The sequence below is a fragment of the Myxine glutinosa genome, chromosome 5 (assembly GCF_964187855.1).
Source record: "Myxine glutinosa chromosome 5, kmMyxGlut1.1, whole genome shotgun sequence".
Classification (NCBI taxonomy): Eukaryota; Metazoa; Chordata; class Myxini; order Myxiniformes; family Myxinidae; genus Myxine; species Myxine glutinosa.
Window position 1 is genome coordinate 2,020,962 of NC_136265.1, and position 22,228 is coordinate 2,043,189.

General features: G+C 46.4%; 1 protein-coding gene across 1 annotated transcript in view; it reads right to left on the reverse strand.

The window, feature by feature from the left end:
- Positions 1 to 22,228, reverse strand: part of LOC137428036 (receptor-type tyrosine-protein phosphatase H) — a 329,265-nt gene that overhangs the window by 11,828 nt on the left and 295,209 nt on the right. Inside the window, exons 26-28 of the mRNA XM_078777499.1 lie at positions 8,647 to 8,769; positions 5,278 to 5,438; positions 887 to 1,022 (exon numbers count right to left, since the gene is read on the reverse strand). Of these exons, the coding sequence (XP_078633625.1) occupies positions 887 to 1,022; positions 5,278 to 5,438; positions 8,647 to 8,769 (420 nt within the window). The remainder of the gene's footprint in view (positions 1 to 886; positions 1,023 to 5,277; positions 5,439 to 8,646; positions 8,770 to 22,228) is intronic.

The window sequence follows — 22,228 nt, forward strand, 5'->3', positions numbered from 1 at the left end:
TAATATCACTTCTCCAGAAAATATAGCAATAACATGGGTATATTACACTGTTTTGACGACAACAAACTTGTAATGTGCGAGGTTGTAAAAAAACGGGGGGGGTGCTTAACTTAATTCTTTGTGTATATATACATATATACATATATATATATATATATATATATATATATATATATATATATATATATATATTTTATATGAGGGTGGCCTAAAAAAATGAACGTTGAAAATATATTTCTCCACAAGGCTATCCGTGTTCCATATCAGGATGTAAGAAGTCATGCCAAAAATTGGACAGATCGTACAATATTTAGAGCTCGCGACCAGTCCCTATATTTTAAGGATTTGAAACAAAAATACAATATCAGCCCACAGAAAGATGATGCAAGCAGCAGCCGGGTGGCTGCACACGAACCACCACCACCCCTGTCATGTGACCAGATCCTCAGCTCTGTTTGGTTTACGTTTGAGGGGACATACATACATACGGACAGAAAAACACTGTTCGAAACGGCTTTGCCCTATGGGCTACGCAGTAATAATGCTGGAGGCAAATTGGGGTAATGCCCGGCATGCGTGTTTTAACCTCATTTTTGGGTGCTCAATCTGAATAAATTGTATGCCTGGCTCAATTTTCACACTTTCAGCCTCTGAAATGAAAAACAAAATGGCCGTCCTTTGAAAATGATATTTCACATGATTTTGATCCATCTAAAGCCTATACTCTTATATTTGGTGACCGAATCCATCTATTTATAGTCATCAGGTCTAATGACAACATATGCACATAATATTTTATGGCAACCATCTTGGATTCCAAGATGGCAACCATTTTGGCCTTAATTTTGCATTTGAAACATATATTTTCTTCACTTCCTCCCCGTACCTCCGTCTGGACCATCATGCAGCGATTCGTTCTCATGTTCTTCACAATTTTGTTGAGTTCAACCATGTCCTCCTCTTCAAGCTGCTGTATAGCTTGGTCCAGGGCTATGAATGTGCCAGTACGTCCTACACCAGCACTGCCCAGGGAGAGAGGAAGATAACAAGGAACAATAATTAAACTGTGCAGCATCAGATAGTAATAAAACAAACGCAAGTTGGTTGTGGTCAACCACTCCTCCACTTCCCCAAAGCTTGCTTTGCCTCGTATTTGTCACGAGTTTGTGAGATGATAGCACTGAAGAGTGAAGAAAGAGAGCCGGTCAATGTGGAGGGTGAACGGTGGGTGGAGGGAAAAAGCAGAGATCAAATATGAGTCTCTGTGTCAGTACTTGCAAAAGAGATGCTACACAGTCAGGTTCAGATCCAATCGGGTTTAATACGAACGACGAACAGAACTAGGTCAAGATGAAGACTCGACCCGGCTATGAAAAAGCGCGACCCGAAAGCATGAGCGTGCCCCCTGTACATACATGTCAATGAAGTACAACAACCAGTCCAGACTGGCATGATCGTCTCCTTCCCTCCCACATGTTATGCATGCCATTACACATGGACCGTAACACAAACTGACTGGAAATGTGATTTTAAACTAGAACAACACTCTTCCGCCCACATTATTACATCATTATAATAATTGTACCAAGTTTGATTTAAATACATTCAGCTGTTCTCCAGTTCAGACCTGGGGAGGCAGGCCTCGACGGATCAGTTGGCACAGGGGGCAACAGCCGGGATGCCTGGCACTTCTCCAACCCAGTGCCAAAGGAATAAGCAAGAAGAGGTCTTCTGCTGCATACCATGTACAATGTAGCACCAATGCCGGCGTGTATGGTAGATCCACCAGTACCGATCCACAACTGGTCTGCCAGTTTAGGCAAGGCTACTGTGTGAAGTGACTGAAGGGCTGCCCGAGCTTTAGCCAGAGCAGTGGTTCATTTGTCGGTCCACGACACACGGTCCGGCGAGGGCTGGCCAGCACAAATATCATCCAAAGGGAACAAGGCAACTGTATTCTGCAAAATATGTGTAAGGAGCCTGCAGACACCAACAAAGGACCCAAGGACCCTCAAAGTGGCAGGTGGATGGTAGAAGCCTAGGGTGGCGACCTGATGAGGACCAGCACTCAAATGGCCCGAAGACCACACCCATTCTAGGTTACTGTGGATCCTGTGCAAACAACAGCCTTTGTGGCTGAGAGTTTAATGTTGTATCACAGTCTTCATATTCAGGATATGAAGCACAGCCGATGAAACTCTCAATACCTCATCAGGCGAACCCGTGCCACAGGGCAAACCTCAAGGACATCTCCAAGAATGCGACACATCAGCACCTCCAATGCAGTGTTGGAGAACGGCATCCGAAAAGAGGCCTGAGACTAGTCAGACACGATGATACAGGACCAACCCGCAATGGTGCAGAGAGTGGACACCACCAACAGCATCAATGATGGTTGCGGCTTGCTGTAACAACTAACATCCAGGAACACAGTGGCAAGTCGGGATCCACCACAGGGATTTTCGATGAGGAACGTGGGGTTAACATACACCACACAGCCATCATCTTCAGGTTTAGCATCTTCAGGTTTAACGCCTTCAGGCTTAACGCCTTCAGGTTTAACGCCTTCAGGTTTAACGTCTTCAGGTTTAACGTCTTCAGGTGTAACGCCTTCAGGTTTAACGCCTTCAGGTTTAATGTCTTCAGGTTTAACGTCTTCAGGTTTAACGTCTTCAGGTTAAAAACCTTCAGGTTTAACATCTTCAGGTTTTAAACCTTCAGGTTTAACGTCTTCATGTTTAAAACCTTCAGGTTTAACATCTTCCGGTTTAAAACCTTCAGGTTTAACATCTTCAGGTTTAATGCCTTCAGGTTTAACGCCTTCAGGTTTAACGCCTTCAGGTTTAACGTCTTCAGGTTTAACGTCTTCAGGTTTAACGTCTTCAGGTTAAAAACCTTCAGGTTTAACACCTTCAGGTTTAACGTTCAGGTTTAACGCCTTCAAGTTTAACGTCTTCAGGTTTAAAACCTTCAGGTTTAACACCTTCAGGTTTAAAACCTTCAGGTTTAACGTCTTCAGGTTTAACACCTTCAGCTTGTCAACTTGTGTGCAGCGAATTGAAGAGACTGCGCTCGTCTTAGGGGATAGATCACCGTACGTGCACCGATCGATACCGCCGATGCCAATGAGATGCCGATGCCAATGAGATGCCGATGCCAATGAGATGCCGATGCCAATGAGATGCCGTGCGGGGCAAATTTAAATGGCATTTAGAGACATGAACGGAGTTTCCACGAGGATGTCGACATCAAGGTCCGAAACAATCAAGGAGTCAAGTGCCAAAATGTGATCAGCCCTAATAAACACAACATGGGTTTCACCGACGACATCAAGAGGGGTCACACCACCCATCCTGTAAACACGTGAACATTTTGAGATGGGGAGGCCGATATGGTGGCCCAAAGTTGCACAAACGAGGTTAGTTTTGGCGCCAGTGTCTATCATGAGGGGTATAGCATGGTCGATGTAACAAGAAAATAGAATTGCTGAGCGGTTGGTATACACACACCTTGCGGAGATAGTAGTAGTAGTGTGCAGGGTTGACGAGACTCATTGTGGTCGTCGGGGTCATGATCAGGACGGACGGTCTTCATTGGGGTCTTTGCCAGAGATCTGACGAATGCTGCAGAAGACTGTCTTGTCTGAATTGGAAGGAACAGACGACGGCTTAGGACTTAGGACATAATCGGCAGGGCGATCTGCCTCTTCACATCAAAAGCAGCATCGTGGTGATTATTTGCAACTGGGTTTCGATGGCTGTGATGAAGACTGATGCGACCGACCGCTGCTGGGGATTGGAGAGTCGCTGGAACAAATCCTCAGCGCGTTCGTCATTCCCCGAGAGAATGGACTCAGAGTTGAGGGAATGAGCTCCTGATGTCTGGAAACCAACGTGCATACGAATGGTGTGCCAGGCTTAAGCCAATGATGTGGAGTTCTTTACAATTGGGGATCTTGAGATTATGGGACAAAAACTGACAATTTGTCCAAGCATTAGTTCAAGAATTACCTTCTGTTGTGCTATCCGGGCACTCCTATTCTCAGCACCATCGTCAGCAAAGTTACGAAGTGGGGAAAGAGCAGATTTCTTAGGCCAGGTGATACCCTCAATAAGGAATAGGGCCAAAGTTTGAATGCAACGATAAAACGTACAATATGTTCTGTCGCCAGCATTCGAATGACGTTATCGACTTATTTTTGGAGAGACACCACTGCTTTGCCACGCGACTGGATGCCGCCATCTTAGGACGTTGCCGTTTCAATTTCCATTAAACTGAAGTGATCACACAGTCGGTCATTTTGCCGACTCTCACTTACCGGGTTCAATCAGGGAACGAATAACAAGAGGCATGAGATGAAACGCTGCCACCATGCCAGAACTTGTAAAGGAGATGCCACACAGTCAGGCTCAGATCCAATCGGGTTTAGGACGGACAACGAACAGAACCCGGTCAAGATGAAAACGTGACCCAGATGACTAAGTGCGCGACACGGAAGCACAAGACCACCCCCTGTATGTACATACCAATAGAGTACAACAACCAGTTAAGATTGGTGCCTGGTGTGTCACTGCATGCGGGAGGGTGTGTTTGTGACATCACGAGAACTAGTGCTGACAGTGTGGCCAGAGCAACGATGCCCCCACGCCCACCCCCATCTCCGCCACCAGCCCCCACACTGTATCAGAGGTGTTGCATGCATCAGCCCCCTCATCTCCACCACCAGGCCCCACACTGTATCAGAGGTGTTGCACGCGTCAGCCCCCTCATCTCCACCACCAGCCCCCACACTCTACATAAGAGGTGTTGCACGTGTCAGCCTCCTCATCTCCACCTCCAGCCCCCTTGAGCCCAGGCCTGGAAGCCCAGAACATGAACACAGCACATGACGAATACAGCAGAATGACCGAAACAAGATGCTGGGTTGGCCACTTGCTCGCTCCTAACGTGGCGTGGAACCTGGAGACCGGGGCCAGAATAAGTATGGATCTCCCTCCAAGGTAATACCCGGTAATATAATACCGTTGACCCTTTTGCGGGTTCGTCCGCCATTATACCGAAAGCGTCGCCCTACTGCCGATGACGGCCCCTACCCTCACGTTCACAGAGGAAGTGACGGAGTACCAAGTTACCTGGGTACCTGGTTACCTGAACTTGGGTATAGCATTCAAATTACATTAACATTAACTTGGTGCATCACATTCACAATTGTAATACCATTTCCTCATTGTGAATAATGTGTGTAATTTTGTCCAGGTATTTTAAAAGTCAAGTTACCTGCAGTGAACGATTGTTGATTCGGACACTTCTGTTCGGTTGAGATCAGTTCGGAGCACAGAAACAAAATCGATGAGTTGGGTGGTTGTGTTCGGCACACCATGGTCAGGCCAACGTTGGAAGTGATAATGAGACACTTGTCGAGTTTCTTGAAATTGAGTCTAAACAGAGAAAATGTGAGTGTTGGTGAGTTCATCAATTCAGGAACATTCATCCATATGAATCACCCAGATGATCCTTCAAGCAAACCTATCTTATGATGGAGTCAGGAAGCACGCCAGAGAAGCGGGATATTATCACACCACGTAACAAGGTACGAGTAAGTACCTTCTTTTTCCTCACTTCCCTTAATATGGCGTGAAGCCTAATGATACAAAGCTGCTGCTGCCCCGCCATTTGTACAAAACTCCTCCACTGCCGTGCATTCCCAGCCAACTCTCCCCACTGTCCCAACATTCCCACTTTACTGACATCCCAACTCGCGCAATCTTCCCATCTCAGCCGAGGTAGACCTTTTTTCTTCCTATGTTTCTCCCTCAACCAGAGGTCCACCTTTTTTCTTCCTACGTTGCTCCCTCAACCAGAGATCCACCTTTTTTCTTCCTTCGTTGCTCCTTCAACCAGAGGTCCACCTCTTTTCTTCCTACGTTGCTCCCTCAACCAGAGGTCGACCTTTTTTCTTCCGACGTTGCTTCCTCAACCCGAGGTAGAGCTTTTTTCTTCCTACATTGCTCCGTCAACCTGAGGTCCACCTTTTTCTTCCTACGTTGCTCCGTCAACCCGAGGTCCACCTTTTTTCTTCCTATGTTTCTCCCTCAACCCGAGGTCCACCTTTTTTCTTCCTACGTTGCTCCCTTAACCAACCCGAGGTCCACCTTTTTTCTTCCTATGTTTCTCCCTCAACCCGAGGTCCACCTTTTTTCTTCCTATGTTGCTCCCTCAACCAGAGGTACACCTTTTTTCTTCCTATGTTGCTCCCTCAACCAGAGGTCGACCTTTTTTCTTCCTATGTTTCTCCCTCAACCCGAGGTCGACCTTTTTTCTTCCGATGTTGCTCCCTCAACCAGAGGTCGACCTTTTTCTTCCTACGTTTCTCCCTCAACCCGAGGTCCACCTTTTTTATTCCTATGTTTCTCCCTCAACCCGAGGTCCACCTTTTTTCTTCCTATGTTTCTCCCTCAACCCGAGGTCCACCTTTTTTCTTCCTATGTTGCTCCCTCAACCAGAGGTCCACCTTTTTTCTTCCTACATTGCTCCCTCAACCAGAGGTCGACCTTTTTTCTTCCTACTTTGCTCCCTCAACCTGAGGTCGACCTTTTTTCTTCCTATGTTGCTCCCTCAACCCGAGGTTGACCTTTTTTCTTCCTACGTTGCTCCCTCAACCTGAGGTCCACCATTTTTCTTCCTACGTTGCTCCCTCAACCTGAGGTCCACCTTTTTTCTAATGACGTCATAGGTCACGTGGTACGGACGCCATCTTGGAAAAACGTTAGACCTCTCTATCTCCCAAACCGCTCAATGGAAAAAATTTAAACATGGCTCATTGTCAAGTACGTACTCACCATGGGGAATAAGATATGTTGATGGCGATGTCATCGGTGCCTTAATTATGATGGCATAATTTGACAAGTACAACGCTTGATCTGATCAGTATGAATAAAATAAAAATTCCTCTGCAACTGTTAGACCGATGAACACATTTTCAGAATATGTGCAGCTTCTGTATAATTTTAAAATGATAATTATAACGTCATAGGTCACGTGGTACAGACGCCATCTTGGAAAATATCGAAAAAAGTTGCACCTCTATATCTCCGAAACCGCTACATGGAAAAAATTGAAACATGGCTCATTGTCAAGTACTCCCCTTGGGGAATAAGATATGTTAATAATGATGTCATCGGTGCCTTCGTTATGATGTCATAATTCGAGAAGTACAACATGTATCCGATCATTGGGAATTTTTTTCGCAGCAACTGTTGGTCTGATGGGCACGAAATATTCAACATAGGAGTGCCTCCTCATGTAGAATATTTTAATGATAATCATGATGTCATAGGCCATGTGGTACAGGCGCCATCTTGGAAAAACCGAAAAATGTTGCACCTCTATATCTTCAATTCCGCTGCATGGAAATAATTGAAGCATGGCTCATTGTAAAGAACTCCATATTGGGAACAGGTGTTGTTAACGATGACGTCATTGGTGCCATAATTATGACATCATAATTCGACAGGGACAATGCTTAGTCTGATCAGTTTGAAATGTATTGAGCATGATCTATGCAACAATTATATTAGAGAATATAAATTTATGATGTCATCTCTCACGTGGTCTGGCAGCCATATTGGATCAAAGAAAAACAATGTTCAAAAACAGAAGAATTGCCTCACAACAAGTTGACTGCGCAGCGTAAGTATTCTATGAATACCATCTAGTTATTACAGTAATGTAAACACCCTGTCATGACAAAAACTGCGACATCCACTCATAACCTTTGGAAAGAGAAAAGTCACAACATTTTGGCAATTGTGCAACTACACAAGCCATGTTGGCCTCTTGCACTTTCTCATTCGCACACACATGAACGGGCACACAAGCAAACAAGTGAGTGAACACACACGCACACTAATGCGCGTATGCATCCCCTTAAACATGCCAACCATTGTCCCATTACAGTGTACAAGCACACGCATGCACACACACACACACACACACGACCATGCATGAACACACACGCATGGACACACACACACACACACACACACACACGAAGAAACAAGCAGACATACATACATACATACACATACACAAACACGCATGGACACACACACACACACACACATGAACATGCACGAAAACACATACACAGACGAACACGCATACACATGAAAACACACGAGCACACACGAACACACACACACACACACACACACACACACACACACACACACACACACACACACACACACACACACATCTCGTTTTTTCATTTCTGTTCCTCACAATTCTATCTCTCTCTTTTATACACACACACACACGCACACACACACACACACACACACACACACACACACACACACACACACACACACACACACACGAGCACACACAAACATGCATGAACACACACACACACAGACGAACACTCACGAACATGCATGAACACACACACACACACGAACACATGAACAGATATACATACACACAGATGTTTAGTATCCCTGTTGAAATTATATTGTGATGCTCAGAAGTGTCTTATGTCAGTCACTTCATTCCCATCTGAATACATCACGTTGGTTTTCACCCTCTGTACACGAAACGATGTAATTTATTTCCATCTATCCGGGATCCTCATTATCATCTCACGTTGTGGAATTGTAAGGCACGGACGATCCAATGGTCCAGCTTATCCACTCGTAGTAGGGAGATGACAAATTCCCCGCAGTTATGTGGTTGATGGTCATCTGGCCAGTATTGCTCACATTTCGGCTGCCAGAGAAAATGCACGAATGAGGTGAGGACGTTGGGAAAAATGATCGGGAGGTGATGACAATGGGGAGGGAGGAAAAATGATGATGTTGGGGAGGACAAAGGAAAATAAATAAATAAATAATAATAAATTATATATATATTGTTGCGGTTTTAGAACCCACACTTTTGTAAATAAATAATCACTTGTAAATATGACATTAAAGGTTAAAGGTTGCACCCCTAGTTAGTCCACAAGCAACAGGTAGGCCACCATAGGAACTCAGTTATTTCATTATTATGTGTTTTAGATAAGGCCGTGTTTCCAAATAGTTGAATCTGCGTTGCATCAATTAAATAAGAGTAGGTTCCCAATCCAATTCCGGCCATTTTGCCAACCTCTCTCTCCCAGCGACGCCATTACGCGCCTCTGCCAGCAGCAGCCGCCTCAGCGCTCGCTCAAGCCGCCATTAACGATGCGGTCAGGCCCGAGGAAAAAGGGGGCAGAACGCCAAGAAGAAGGTGTGGCCTGTCACAACCAGCCGTCAAAGGCCAGGCTACGACTGTCATCAAACGGAAAAGTAATATATCTTAACGGAAAAGAAAAAGCGATTTTTAATATATGTTGACATGTTGCCGTCTGTGTCATGTTGGGCGGTGTATGATACATCATGACGCGATTTTAAAAAATATATCTCTGCATTTTCCCGCGTGTGTGTGAATGTTCTCAATTATTGCTGACACTGAGTCTAAAACCATCCATAAAAATGAAATCAGATGGTGAGTTAGATTGGAGATAAAGGCGTGAGAGAGACTCAATGGCCTTGAAGTTACAGGCCTTTGTTACAGGTTACTTTCATTGGATTTTCTTCCCGTTTTTTTTCAACCAAGTCTAAAACTATGTTAGCGACTGTGACAAATGAAATGATATATCGAATTTGATTTGAAATAAAATTGGGAGAGAGAGCAAGACACCACGGGCCTACAAAACAGGCCTCAAAGCTATGCGAGTTAATAAAATGGTGGATATTTGTTTATATGAAGCCTCTCCCAGAATTTGTTTTCGAAGCCCCTCCTAGAATGGGTGGAGCTACTCTCTCAACGGAGTAAGCCACACCCCCGGACAGACGGATCACCTACGCCTATTATAATATACTAGTGGGGTCACCCGTGGGAATCCCACGGGTATGGACGTGTGTGACATTTGGACATCTTGATTTACATGCTGCACATTCAATTTTACAAAATGGTTAAAATGGTGTAATGAACACAATTTATTTATTTCACATAATATGTGACCCCTCACTCCTCTCCACCCTCACGCCTCTCCAATGCCACTCCTCCTCACACTCCTCTCCAATACCTCCCCACACTCCTCTCCAATACCTCCCCACACTCCTCTCCAATACCTCCTCACACTCCTCTCCAATACCTCCTCACACTCCTCTCCCTTACCTCCTCACACTCCGCTCTAATACCTCCTCACACTCCTCTCCAATACCTCCTCACACTCCTCTCCAATACCTCCTCACACTCCTCTCCAATACCTCCTCACACTCCTCTCCCTTACCTCCTCACACTCCTCTCCAATACCTCCTCACACTCCTCTCCAATACCTCCTCACACTCCTCTCCAATACCTCCTCACACTCCTCTCCAATACCTCCTCACACTCCTCTCCAATACCTCCTCACACTCCTCTCCAATACCTCCTCACACTCCTCTCCAATACCTCCTCACACTCCTCTCCAATACCTCCTCGCACTCCTCTCCAATACCTCCTCGCACTCCTCTCCAACCCTCCTCATCTTTGTTGCAGCAGCATTCTGTGCAGTTCTCCCGTCTCGTGCGGTCTCTGTGCGGTTCTTGCACAGAGACCGCAAGCCCTCACACTGTTCAAGTCTGCATTGACGTTCGTCAACGGACTCGTTCGCCAGTCTCATTTGTTTTCTTGCTGCATCCTGTTCAAGTCTGCATTGACGTTCGTCGACGGACTCATTCGCCTGTCTCATTCGTTTTCTTGCTACATCCTGTTCAAGTCTGCGTTCTTCATCGACCCTCACATTCATTTTGGAAATGGAAGTTTCCACGCAACGCATGAATTGTCACGATCCTCAAGAGGAAGTGTCTCATAATTATCAAATGACAAATGGCAAGTAAATTACATTGTGAAAATTAAAGATTTCAAATAAACCTATTTAAAGTGTATGCACACATAACTAATAAAAAAAAAAAACGAAGAAATATCTCTTGGTAATTTCCTGAAACATATTTTACTTCCGGATAATAATGTTGAATGAAATAAGAAAGAACATGTCGTTTTTGTGCCGACTGTCATAAAACGTAAACGTAATAAATGTTAACGGAAAAGAAAAAGCGAATTTTTAATATATGTCATTTTCCCCGACTGTTATTTTAGGCGGTGTATTTTCGTGTATAATCGTGGCGCGATTTTTATAAATATATCTCGGCAATTTCCCGTGTGTGCGTGAATGTTCTCAATTATTTCTGACACCGAGTCTAAAACCATCGATAAAAATTAAATCAGATGGTGAATTCGAGATAAAATCGTGAGGGTGACTCTCAATGAATGGGCTTTAGTTTACAGGCCTTTGAGAAATCATTTCGTTCTATAAGGCCAAGTAAAAAAAAAAAAATGTTTCTCGTCCCGCCCGCTTCCGTTTTAGTCGCCGCCTACTTTTATTTACTATTTAATACTAATTTTTTAAAATATATACTTGTTTAAAAAATCAATCGTTTTGCGAAGAAACTCGGTCTAAAACTTGCCGTTTCCGGGCGTTTGCTGATCGTATCTTGTGCATTGATGATCTGAAATATGATGGATCCCGCCCTCTAACGGAACTTCCTGGTTAATACATGCTGGGCTTAACGCAGACACTTTGTGCTAAAGACGGTCAATTCTCGCAGCGGTTGTGCACTGGGCAAGTGCATTTACGTGTAAAAATCTTGCATTTCATACTTTTAATGGTACAAATTTGAGTAGGGAATATGACGATATTCGTGTGTGTAAGCATACGTTCGTCGACAAAAGTTTTGAAGTCTTGGTTCGCGAGATCAGTTGTAGATGAGAAGCGAACGTTGAACGATCTCTTCGCTAAATTTGCCAGTGGAGAATTTGACGATGGAGATGACATTGGTGATGGATACCAAACAACGAAAGTAAGTTGGCGTCGTGATATAGCGTAAATATTTAAGCCATATCAAGACATACATTTTCTAGTGTACTTGTTTTAAAATACTTGGTGCATTAAAAAATCCATATGTAGCTGTAACGCTATACTTGGATGGCCTAGTACTAGTTGTAGTTTCGTGTATTCTGAAGTGTGAATACAGTCAGGCCATAGTCCTACCCTATGATGTAGGTTTAATGGTGGGAGGTGGGAGTACAATGCGGGTCTCTGAGTGAGAAGCTAGGTATCTAGGCCCTGTTGTAGTTAATAAAGTAGGCCTAGAATAGGCCTACTATATAAAGTAGGCCTGAAATTACAGGCCTTTCGGTAACAATCAACACTGGCATGTTTCACATTACATTGGACAAACTATAGAGTCTTTAAGTCAGCCACAGTGGTCATTCAATTCATGGCAGCCATCTTGGAAAAAAATAGCAAAAAAATGAAAATAGTAAATAGTAAGGGCCTCCCTCCTCCTTTTTCAAAAAAGTCCGGACGAGAAACATTTTTATTTTTTTACTTGGCCTAAACGGAAACTTCCTTGGGATTCTCTTCCCGTTTTTTTCAACTGTCTAACACTATGTTAGCGACTGTTAAAAATGAAATGATATATCGAATTAGAATTGAAATAAACCTGTGTGAGAGAGAAAGACAAGCATGGGCCTAACTAAACAGGCCTCAAAGCCATTCGAGGTAATAAAATGGTGGATATTTGTTTACATGAAGCCTCTCCAAGAATGGGTGGAGCTATGGGTGGAGCTACTCTGCAAACGGACTAAGCCACACCCCCGGACAGACGGACAGAATCACCTTCGCCTATTATAATATATATATATATATATATATATATATATATATATATATATGTATATATATATGTATATATATATATGCAAAGGTGGGCGGTCCGCTTCGAAAGTCCGCTTATCCGCTTATCCGCTGCAGCGGACTAACGTTTTCGAAGCGGATAAGCGAATCGGACCAACCCCCGGAAACCGAAGCGGATAAGCGTAAGCGGACTACCGAAAAATTAAAGCGCATCGCGATTCGCCAAATCAGCTGTTAGCCTGAGCCGTTACTCTAGAATTGTGAATATTTATTTAAGTGAATAATAAGTGAAAACTGAATATTTTATTGGACGCTAGAGCGGCAATAACGTCAAGATGGAGAGATTTCTGACTCTCCAGCCCAGCGGCAGTGCCAGAGACAGGCACACGAGCGACGCAAACCAGCAGTCCCAGCACAGCGACATCCACAACCCGGCAGTCAACATGATGGGGGACGTGGAGGACAGTCAGGAGATCTGCGCCCTGACCCCTCAGCTCGCGCGCAGCGAGAGCAGGATGTCGCTGGACTCAATCGACTGGTCGAGGAAGCCGCTGAGGGGGAACCCGGGGCTCTCGCCCAATCTCTTCCCGCTCGAGTTCCGTGATGCTTGGGTAACTCCATTTCTCAGGCATAACACGCCGCTCCCGAGCTCTGCCTCGGTCGAGCGCGTGTTCAGCTACGGGTCGGACATCCTCAGGCCTAAGAGGTCGGCCCTGGCTGCACCGAACTTCGAGGCCCTCGTCTTCATGAAGGGCAACCTCCAAATCCTCAAGAAGGCCCACGAGGTGGAGGAGGAAGACGAGGACTAGTCAACAGACTGCTAGTCTGTTGACTAGTAGACTCTCTTGTCAAAGAAAGGACGGGCAAATTGATTTTTCTTTAATGTAACTTGCATATATTAAAATTATATTTAAATTAACTGTAGAGTAGAGTAGAGTCGAGTGGAAAACTTTATTTCAATAAATTTTGAATAAATTTTATTTAAATAAAAATGTATATTTTTGATCTTAAAAGCTTTGTTTGTCTTTGTAGTAGTTAGAAATGGCTATTTAGGCTTTAAAAGCATTAAATTCCCTTTAGAAACGTCAAAAATCGCTTTAAAAACGTCGAAGCGCTTTTAAGAAATCGAATCGAAGCGGATAAGCGGATAACCGGTAAGCAGACTAAGATTTTCGGCCGCTGAAGCGGATAAGCGAATCGGACTACACGGGCTGGCGGAGCGGATAAGCGGTAAGCGGACTTAAAATTTTCGGAATCGCGCCCACCTTTATATATATGTATATATATATATCTATATATATATATCTATATATATGTATATATATATATGTATATATATATGTATATATATATATATGTGTATATATATATATATATATATATATATATGTATATATATATATATATATACATATATATATATATTATTTATTTATTTTTACATTTATTTATATTTAACTTTTTTTTCTTTTTTTTATATTAATTTTTATATTTTACATTTTACATTTTATTAATATTTTACATTTTTTTCATTTATTAATTTTTATATTTTACATTTTATATTTATATTTTACATTTTATTATTATTATTTATTTATATATTATTTATTATTACATATATATTATATTATATTATCATTATATTATTATATATCATATATAATATATATATCATATATATATATCATATATAATATATAATATCATATATCATATATCATATATATATATATTGTTGCGAATATGGCATTTGGCCTCCATATCCGCTTGTAAATATTCCCCTATTTCCCCAATACTCCCCAACTATCCCCAATCCCCCATTCCCTAGTCCCATTGTCTGTAAACAACACTCTGTAGAACCGACCTTCCCCTTTTTCCCCCATTAAATGTCGTGCCCAGGTCCACCGCATCTCACGTAGACAACTTTCGGACATCTTGCTAGTTATTCTTAGTCTATGTCAGTTAAGGACTCGTTTCCATTAATTCTGACTCTTCGTTGCACCAGAATGTGATTATATGGCACCAGTAGTGAGTTTAGGACCTTCCCATACCTCCTCCCATCTTCTTCCCCAAACAACAACAACAACACCAACTACAGCTACAACAACAACTACAACAACGGCGCGCGGGGGGAGTGTGCGTCCTCACACCGGCTCGGTTAGCCGCCATGACCATGCGCTCCACGGGGTTACCACGAAGGGGCTCCCTGTCAGCCCCTCGTCAAGGGCGGAGCCGGTAACCCCCCCGCACGCACCCAATGAGAAGCAACGAGCCGATTCCATCTGGGGCGGAGCTAACGAGCCGAGGGCGTGTCACTCCCCGCCGGATATACGCGGCGACTTACCGGATGTGAGGTCAGATGCGCCTGAACTACGGAGAGCAGAGGAAGCCACCGCCACCCCCAGCGCGACGATACCTCCCCGCATCTTTGGACCGGACCGAACCGGGTCGATTCTGCCCTGAGCCCAGGTGCACCTGGAGCCATCGATCCTGCCTTTCCTTGCCATCAATCCCCGTGTGAGTCAGCCTTTTGTCCCGTTTATCTGTCGTCTGTTGGGGTTAATATAAGAGTGTGTCTAAGTGCTTGTCTTTCTATGCTGTCCCTCTCATTCCTGTAATCTAACCTTCCGCCCTAATATAACCTCCTCCGGAGGTCTTGAGAACTGAACCCTTGGTGTCGTGTCATTTGAATCCCAGCCGTTGTGTCCTTTTCCTTCATTGACCTAGCGTAGCGCGACTCGTCAACGTTCGAGCATAATCGGGTAAACTGTGCAGACGTGGTCATACCAAACCGCTCGGTAAACTAACATCCACAACCGCGTCTGTAACAATTGGTGTCGAGGAGTGGAATTCGGACCCGGGACTAAATTTATTAGGCCCAAATTTTGGAACACCAATTGTACCACTAGGGTAACAATTGGTGTTGGGGGGGTAGAATCGATCCGGAGCGCGTTTGTCGCGCTCGACGAAATTATAACGGCGAAATTTGATTTTGTTATACGGAAATAAAAACCCGAATTTTGAAAGTCGCGCTATGGCAGACCAAGTCGGCTGGGGTCCGGTAGTGGAGAGTGAGGCAGGGTCGGTCCAGGACCAAATTGAGGGACGTGAGGAGAGCGAAGCAGCGAGGGTAGCAAACGCATAAAATGGCGCCTCGCTGGTCACCGCGCCCGCGACCGTGGCAGCGCCCCTGGTGGATTCGAACCTTTTCCTCCTGCAAATGAGGGCCCTTATGGAACAAATGGTGGGAATGAGGGCTGATAGTGAGCGGTTGGGAAACCAAATGGGGGTAATGAGGGACGAAGCGAGGGCTCGGAGTGAGCAATTGGGGGTAATGGGAAACCAAATGGGGGTAATGAGGGACGAAGCGAGGGGTACCGGTGAGAAGTTAGACAATAATTTTGAGGGGTTAGACAACGGGATAAAAGAGGTGAGAAATGGGTTAATGGGGGTAGAAAACAGAATGGCCGCTCAAGAGAATCAAATGGAAGGGATGCAAAAGGGGTTAGAGGGGGTAGAAAATAGAATGGCTGCCCAGGAGAATCAGATAGAGGGAGTGAAAAATGGGTTAGAGGGGTTAGAAAACAGTATGGAAGGCAAATTGAGGGACATGAGGGACCAAGCGGAAAGGGAAGTTAAACAAATGGGGCAGCAGATAGAGGGGGTCAGAATGGGGGTAGAAACTAAACTGGATGCTCACAGGGAGGAAATGGAGCAGATGAGGGTGGCATCTGGGCAGGAGATGCAAGTGATGGGAGAGGAGATCAGAAGAGGAGTGAGTGAGGAGGTCGGAGGAGTGCGCGAGGAGGTGAGGCACTGTAAGGAGCACATGGAGAAGGAGGTGAGAAAGGGGACTGTAAAGTTACAAGGGGGCATAGAGGACCTGACGCAGGAGGTGGAACAGCTGACGGAGGGACAAAAAGGACTAACGGAGCAGGTTCAAAGGAACACTGCGGTATTAGGAGGTTTAAAAGCGACACAGAAAGAACTAAAAGATGACTTGGTAGCGACGAAGAGGGAATGTCAGATGGTACGTGAGGGACTGACAACGAGGTTGGACGAGGTGATAGAGGTAATGGAGACGAAGGACCGGCAGGTGAGGACGCACATGGAAACGGTCAAGGTAGCCTTAGAGGATGAGCTTGAGGAGACGTACCGGGGAATAAAGGAGGTGAAGCAGAAATTAGAAGAAGTGGAAGAAGGGGTGAGCGAAATTAAGAAGCGACGGAGAGAGGATAAGAAAGAGATAAAGGAGGAAGTAAAAGAATTGGTCCAAAGTCTGTGTTCGGATCGTAATGATGTGCTCATTAACCGGATGAGGGATTCGCAGGTGATGGAGGAGAAGCGAAGAGGAAGAGGACCCGGTGTAAGTGGTGACCAATATGGTCGTGCGTATGATGCGCCAGGGGATTTAAGAAGCTTGGGGGTCGAGATGGACCCGGGTGTTCGTGAGAGGCCGTTGGTGAAGTGTGCGACAGGTCTGGTGTGCGAAAGAGGAGGTGTGCGAGAAAGTCCGACTCTGGGGTGTGTGAGGAAAAAGTGCGTGCCAAGGAGTGAGGGTGCTGGCGAGAATGAGTCGGTCGTAGCGCGTGTGCGAGGGGGCACATGGAAGCGCGGTGTGGTAAGTGTTACAGAGGGTGTGACGGGAGAGTGTGCGCGAGAAAGGTGTGTGACGGACAGGTGCATGGGGAAAGAGTGCGCTGTCAAGAGTAAGGGTGAGTGCGCTGTCAAGAATGGAGGTGAGAGTAGTGAGAGTGACAAGGAGAGTGAGTTGGTTGTGACAGGTGAGCGAGGATGTACACCTGGGATGGAGGATGCACACCTGGAATGGTAGAGCGTGAGTGGGAATGCACGCTGGAGTTGGTGGTGAGGCACGTGGTTGGGTGTGCGAATGAGGGCACACCTGTGATTGTCACAGAGGAGGTGACCGAGGAGGGGGCGCGAAGAGGTGTGTTGGTGAGGTGTGCGACCAACGAATGTGTGCCAAAGTGTTCGGTGGTCAGGTGTGTGACCAAGGCTGTGAGTGGAATGGGTGTACCTGGGTGTGGAAGGAAAGGTACGAGGAGCATGGAAACGGCTGGATGTGTGAGCAAGGAACGGGCTGCGGGGTGTAAGCGTCCAGGTGAAGCATCGACGTTAGACGGGGTAGAGTTTAGAACGACTTATAGCCGAATCGGGCCCTCGGTGCGTGCTGGGCCTCGCTTTGAACGGCCGCGTCCGTGCTCCACTAGGCGGAGCGGGCAGCCCGATAGAAAGGGTCGTCATGGCGACCACTTTTTGTTGAGGCGTTCCGGCGGGTCGAGATCGGGACATTAGATGGCTCCACGCCGAGATGGTGCGTGGGATCTCGGCCCGGGTAAGCCCCCGTCCCTGCACCGAGTGCCGGACGCATCCAGCCGCTGGCACAGAACAACCCGCATCCATGGCTTGGCTTTACGAAGCCGGGCTTTGGACAGGAATTGGCGCACCGAGAGGTATTAGTGAGTAGACGGGTGATGAGGTTAGTGTTTTGGACCCAAAATTAGAGAAAAACAAAATTTGATGATTGGCAAGGGATTGGCAGTAGTGATTGGCAGATGATGGGTAGTGATTGGCAAATTTTTGATTTGTCGAAATTTGATGTGCAAAATTGGTAGTGAGCGATGGGCCCGGTGGGTAAGGCTGGCATCCCTGCCACCCTTCCCATGGTGGGGCAAAGGAGCAATAGATTATGGGGTGTATGGCAGTGAAAACTAGCCCGGGTGGGTTAGGTTATATTGTAGGGATCTAGAAGATGACATTAGGTGACGTTAAGTTTAGTTAGTGACTGATACCTGTAGTGGGGACGCAGGTAGATTAGTATGGATGATAATGACGTGGGAGCGCAATAGTTTAAAGGGACGACTGGGAAGCGCAAGTTTCAGAAGGGAGTAGTTAGCTGAGATGATGCTGTGTGTGTGTGAGAATTGAACAGGTGTGATTGCACAGGTGTGCAACTGGACAGGTGTGTGGAGCAGTGTGTGAGTAGTGAGTGTTGTGGATCAGCGCGAATGCGCTTGGGGAGAGAAGGGTGCAGGTGGCACCAGGTGTGAGAGCACAGGTGTGCAGGTACAGGTGTGTGGAGAGAGTTGGAGTAAGTGGTACGGAGTGGTGTGCATGGTGCGAAGGTGTGAATGGGGGAAGAGTGGACCCCCATCACGGATACCCGGGGCGGGTAGTGTAAGTGTTAGGTAGAGGGTATAGGTAAATTGTGGTTGGATATTGGCATTTGTGGTGCGGTTGCAGAATGGTGTTGTGGATGGGTGCATTAGTGTCGTGGAAATGGCTGGGCGTGTAGCCTGTTAGTGTGTGTAGTTGGTTGGGCACTCCACCACTGTGAGGATGTCGGCCAGGTGAGGCCGCAGGTGGGCTCTGGGAGCCGGTAGTTGTGAGTGGGTGCCTGAGGATCCCGGGTGTGGATCGGGCAGCCCAGTGCCAGAGAGGGCACCGAGTGGGGAGAGCGCCAGAGGGCCTTCCCCAGGTAGTTAGGTTAGGGTAAGGAGCAGGTAAGCTCGGAGGCAACTGCAGTGGTGGAGGTGTGCAGGTGGGTAGACCCGCTGGGAGAGGTACACGCCACAGCCCAGAAATTGTGCGAGGGCACCGGGAGATGAATCGGGGGAGTGAGACCCCAAATTGAAAAGCACCACAGTTGGCCAATGGGAATTGGTTTTTAGAACCCATAGTGTAAGAGGGCCAATGGTTTGGCCGGAGAAAGACCCCGGGTAGTGTAAAGTTGTTAAAGTCATTTAGGAAATAGTTAGGATTGATGAACCTGTCGCACCATACGCAGCCACTTACCTGTGGTGATGATGATGACTCCACACCTGTGTTTTCTTTGTTCTGTTGCAGGAAATGAGAATTGCTGTGAGGATTTGTGAGACGCATCACGACGTGGATGAGACATTGGGGTGATTCCATCTCTCCCTCCCTAGGAGGGACTGATGATGAATTGGTAATGGCAAATTTTGATGTTCAGTTGGAGATGGCAAATTTTGATGAGAGTTGGAAATAGCAAATTTGATTGATTAGGAGGGAGAGAAGACGAATTTGGTTTATGGGAGGAACGGGGAAGACAGTAGGGACGTTTGTTGATTTGTAAAGTAGATGTTTATGGGTAGTGTTGTGTTTTGTGGAGACAGTAAGGGGTAAGGGAGGGGCCATGTAGGTTACCTGGTGGGGGGGGGGGGGCGTACGGTAGGAACGTACCTGTCTCACCTGGTTCCCATGTGCCCCCAGTGTGCATTACCTTATATTGCGTGCACTTTTGCGCCCTTACCACCTTACTCACTTGTCTTTTCTTTTGTCTCCCACCTCCGAGGATCTGGCTTTGGGGCAGAGAGAGAGAGGATAGAGAGGTGCTGGCTTCGCAGTTGTGGGCCTGCACTTTCGCTGCTTGCTGCCTGGATCGATACACCATATGGACCGCAATGGTTGTGGCCACCCACAATGGACCGCAGTTCTTTTGCGGCCAAGCACCACCCATTGATGGACCTCTGGGTCAACGTGGCACCTATGCCAAACAGGTGAACCACTAATAGTTGGCCCCCTGACGGCCACAATAAGGAAATGGACGCGGTTGGCGCCTTTCTTTATTTTTTTTGAAGGAAGTAAGAAGGCCAAGTGCACCACACGAAGGCAAGACCAGCGGCAGAACATCGGCCGGCTGCGACACCACACAATAATCACTAAACACTTTATTGGTGCACCGGATGGTGCTCACTGTGTGATGGGGTGGTGCTTTTGATGCTTGGAAGGGGATGATCTGCACATTATTAAAGGCCGTAGGCCACAGAGCACTCGTGGGTTGGTGTATCGATGCTGGCATGCGTGCTCTCTCTATGCATAACATCTGCATGTGTTCCTCCAGAAACAGGTCCTGGATCGTAGTGTAAATAGCAGCGTAGTCGTGTAAATAATGCTCCCTACCGGCTGTATGTTTAGTTTGCGAATTCTTTCCGGATTCGGTTATCCTGTGGGTGTGTTTCTGTGAGGAGAAGGGTGCAACGTCGCAGGGGGACATATTTACTCATTTGTGAATATCTGTAAAACTGTCGCACTCAGGGTAGAGTTAATAGTAGAGGGAACTACATCTGCGTGCCACACTAAAGTAGGTAAAAATTTATGGGTCGGGACGCCCCGAGGGTAGAGAAGGGTGCAATGTTGCGAATATGGCATTTGGCCTCCATATCCGCTTGTAAATATTCCCCTATTTCCCCAATACTCCCCAACTATCCCCAATCCCCCATTCCCTAGTCCCATTGTCTGTAAACAACACTCTGTAGAACCGACCTTCCCCTTTTTCCCCCATTAAATGTCGTGCCCAGGTCCACCGCATCTCACGTAGACAACTTTCGGACATCTTGCTAGTTATTCTTAGTCTATGTCAGTTAAGGACTCGTTTCCATTAATTCTGACTCTTCGTTGCACCAGAATGTGATTATATGGCACCAGTAGTGAGTTTAGGACCTTCCCATACCTCCTCCCATCTTCTTCCCCAAACAACAACAACAACAACAACTACAGCTACAACAACAACTACAACAACGGCGCGCGGGGGGAGTGTGCGTCCTCACACCGGCTCGGTTAGCCGCCATGACCATGCGCTCCACGGGGTTACCACGAAGGGGCTCCCTGTCAGCCCCTCGTCAAGGGCGGAGCCGGTAACCCCCCCGCACGCACCCAATGAGAAGCAACGAGCCGATTCCATCTGGGGTGGAGCTAACGAGCCGAGGGCGTGTCACTCCCCGCCGGATATACGCGGCGACTTACCGGATGTGAGGTCAGATGCGCCTGAACTACGGAGAGCAGAGGAAGCCACCGCCACCCCCAGCGCGACGATACCTCCCCGCATCTTTGGACCGGACCGAACCGGGTCGATTCTGCCCTGAGCCCAGGTGCACCTGGAGCCATCGATCCTGCCTTTCCTTGCCATCAATCCCCGTGTGAGTCAGCCTTTTGTCCCGTTTATCTGTCGTCTGTTGGGGTTAATATAAGAGTGTGTCTAAGTGCTTGTCTTTCTATGCTGTCCCTCTCATTCCTGTAATCTAACCTTCCGCCCTAATATAACCTCCTCCGGAGGTCTTGAGAACTGAACCCTTGGTGTCGTGTCATTTGAATCCCAGCCGTTGTGTCCTTTTCCTTCATTGACCTAGCGTAGCGCGACTCGTCAACGTTCGAGCATAATCGGGTAAACTGTGCAGACGTGGTCATACCAAACCGCTCGGTAAACTAACATCCACAACCGCGTCTGTAACAATATCATAGTGACTGATATATATATATATATATATATATATTTTTTTTGTATACAAGATCGAGGCTCATGAAAGAGTGAACATTAATCACACAGAAAGACAAACAGACACACAAAACAAATAACATCGGGAGCGGTAGACAAGATGGGGAGAGAGGGGGAAGGACACAAACACAACATTTGAGAGCAGG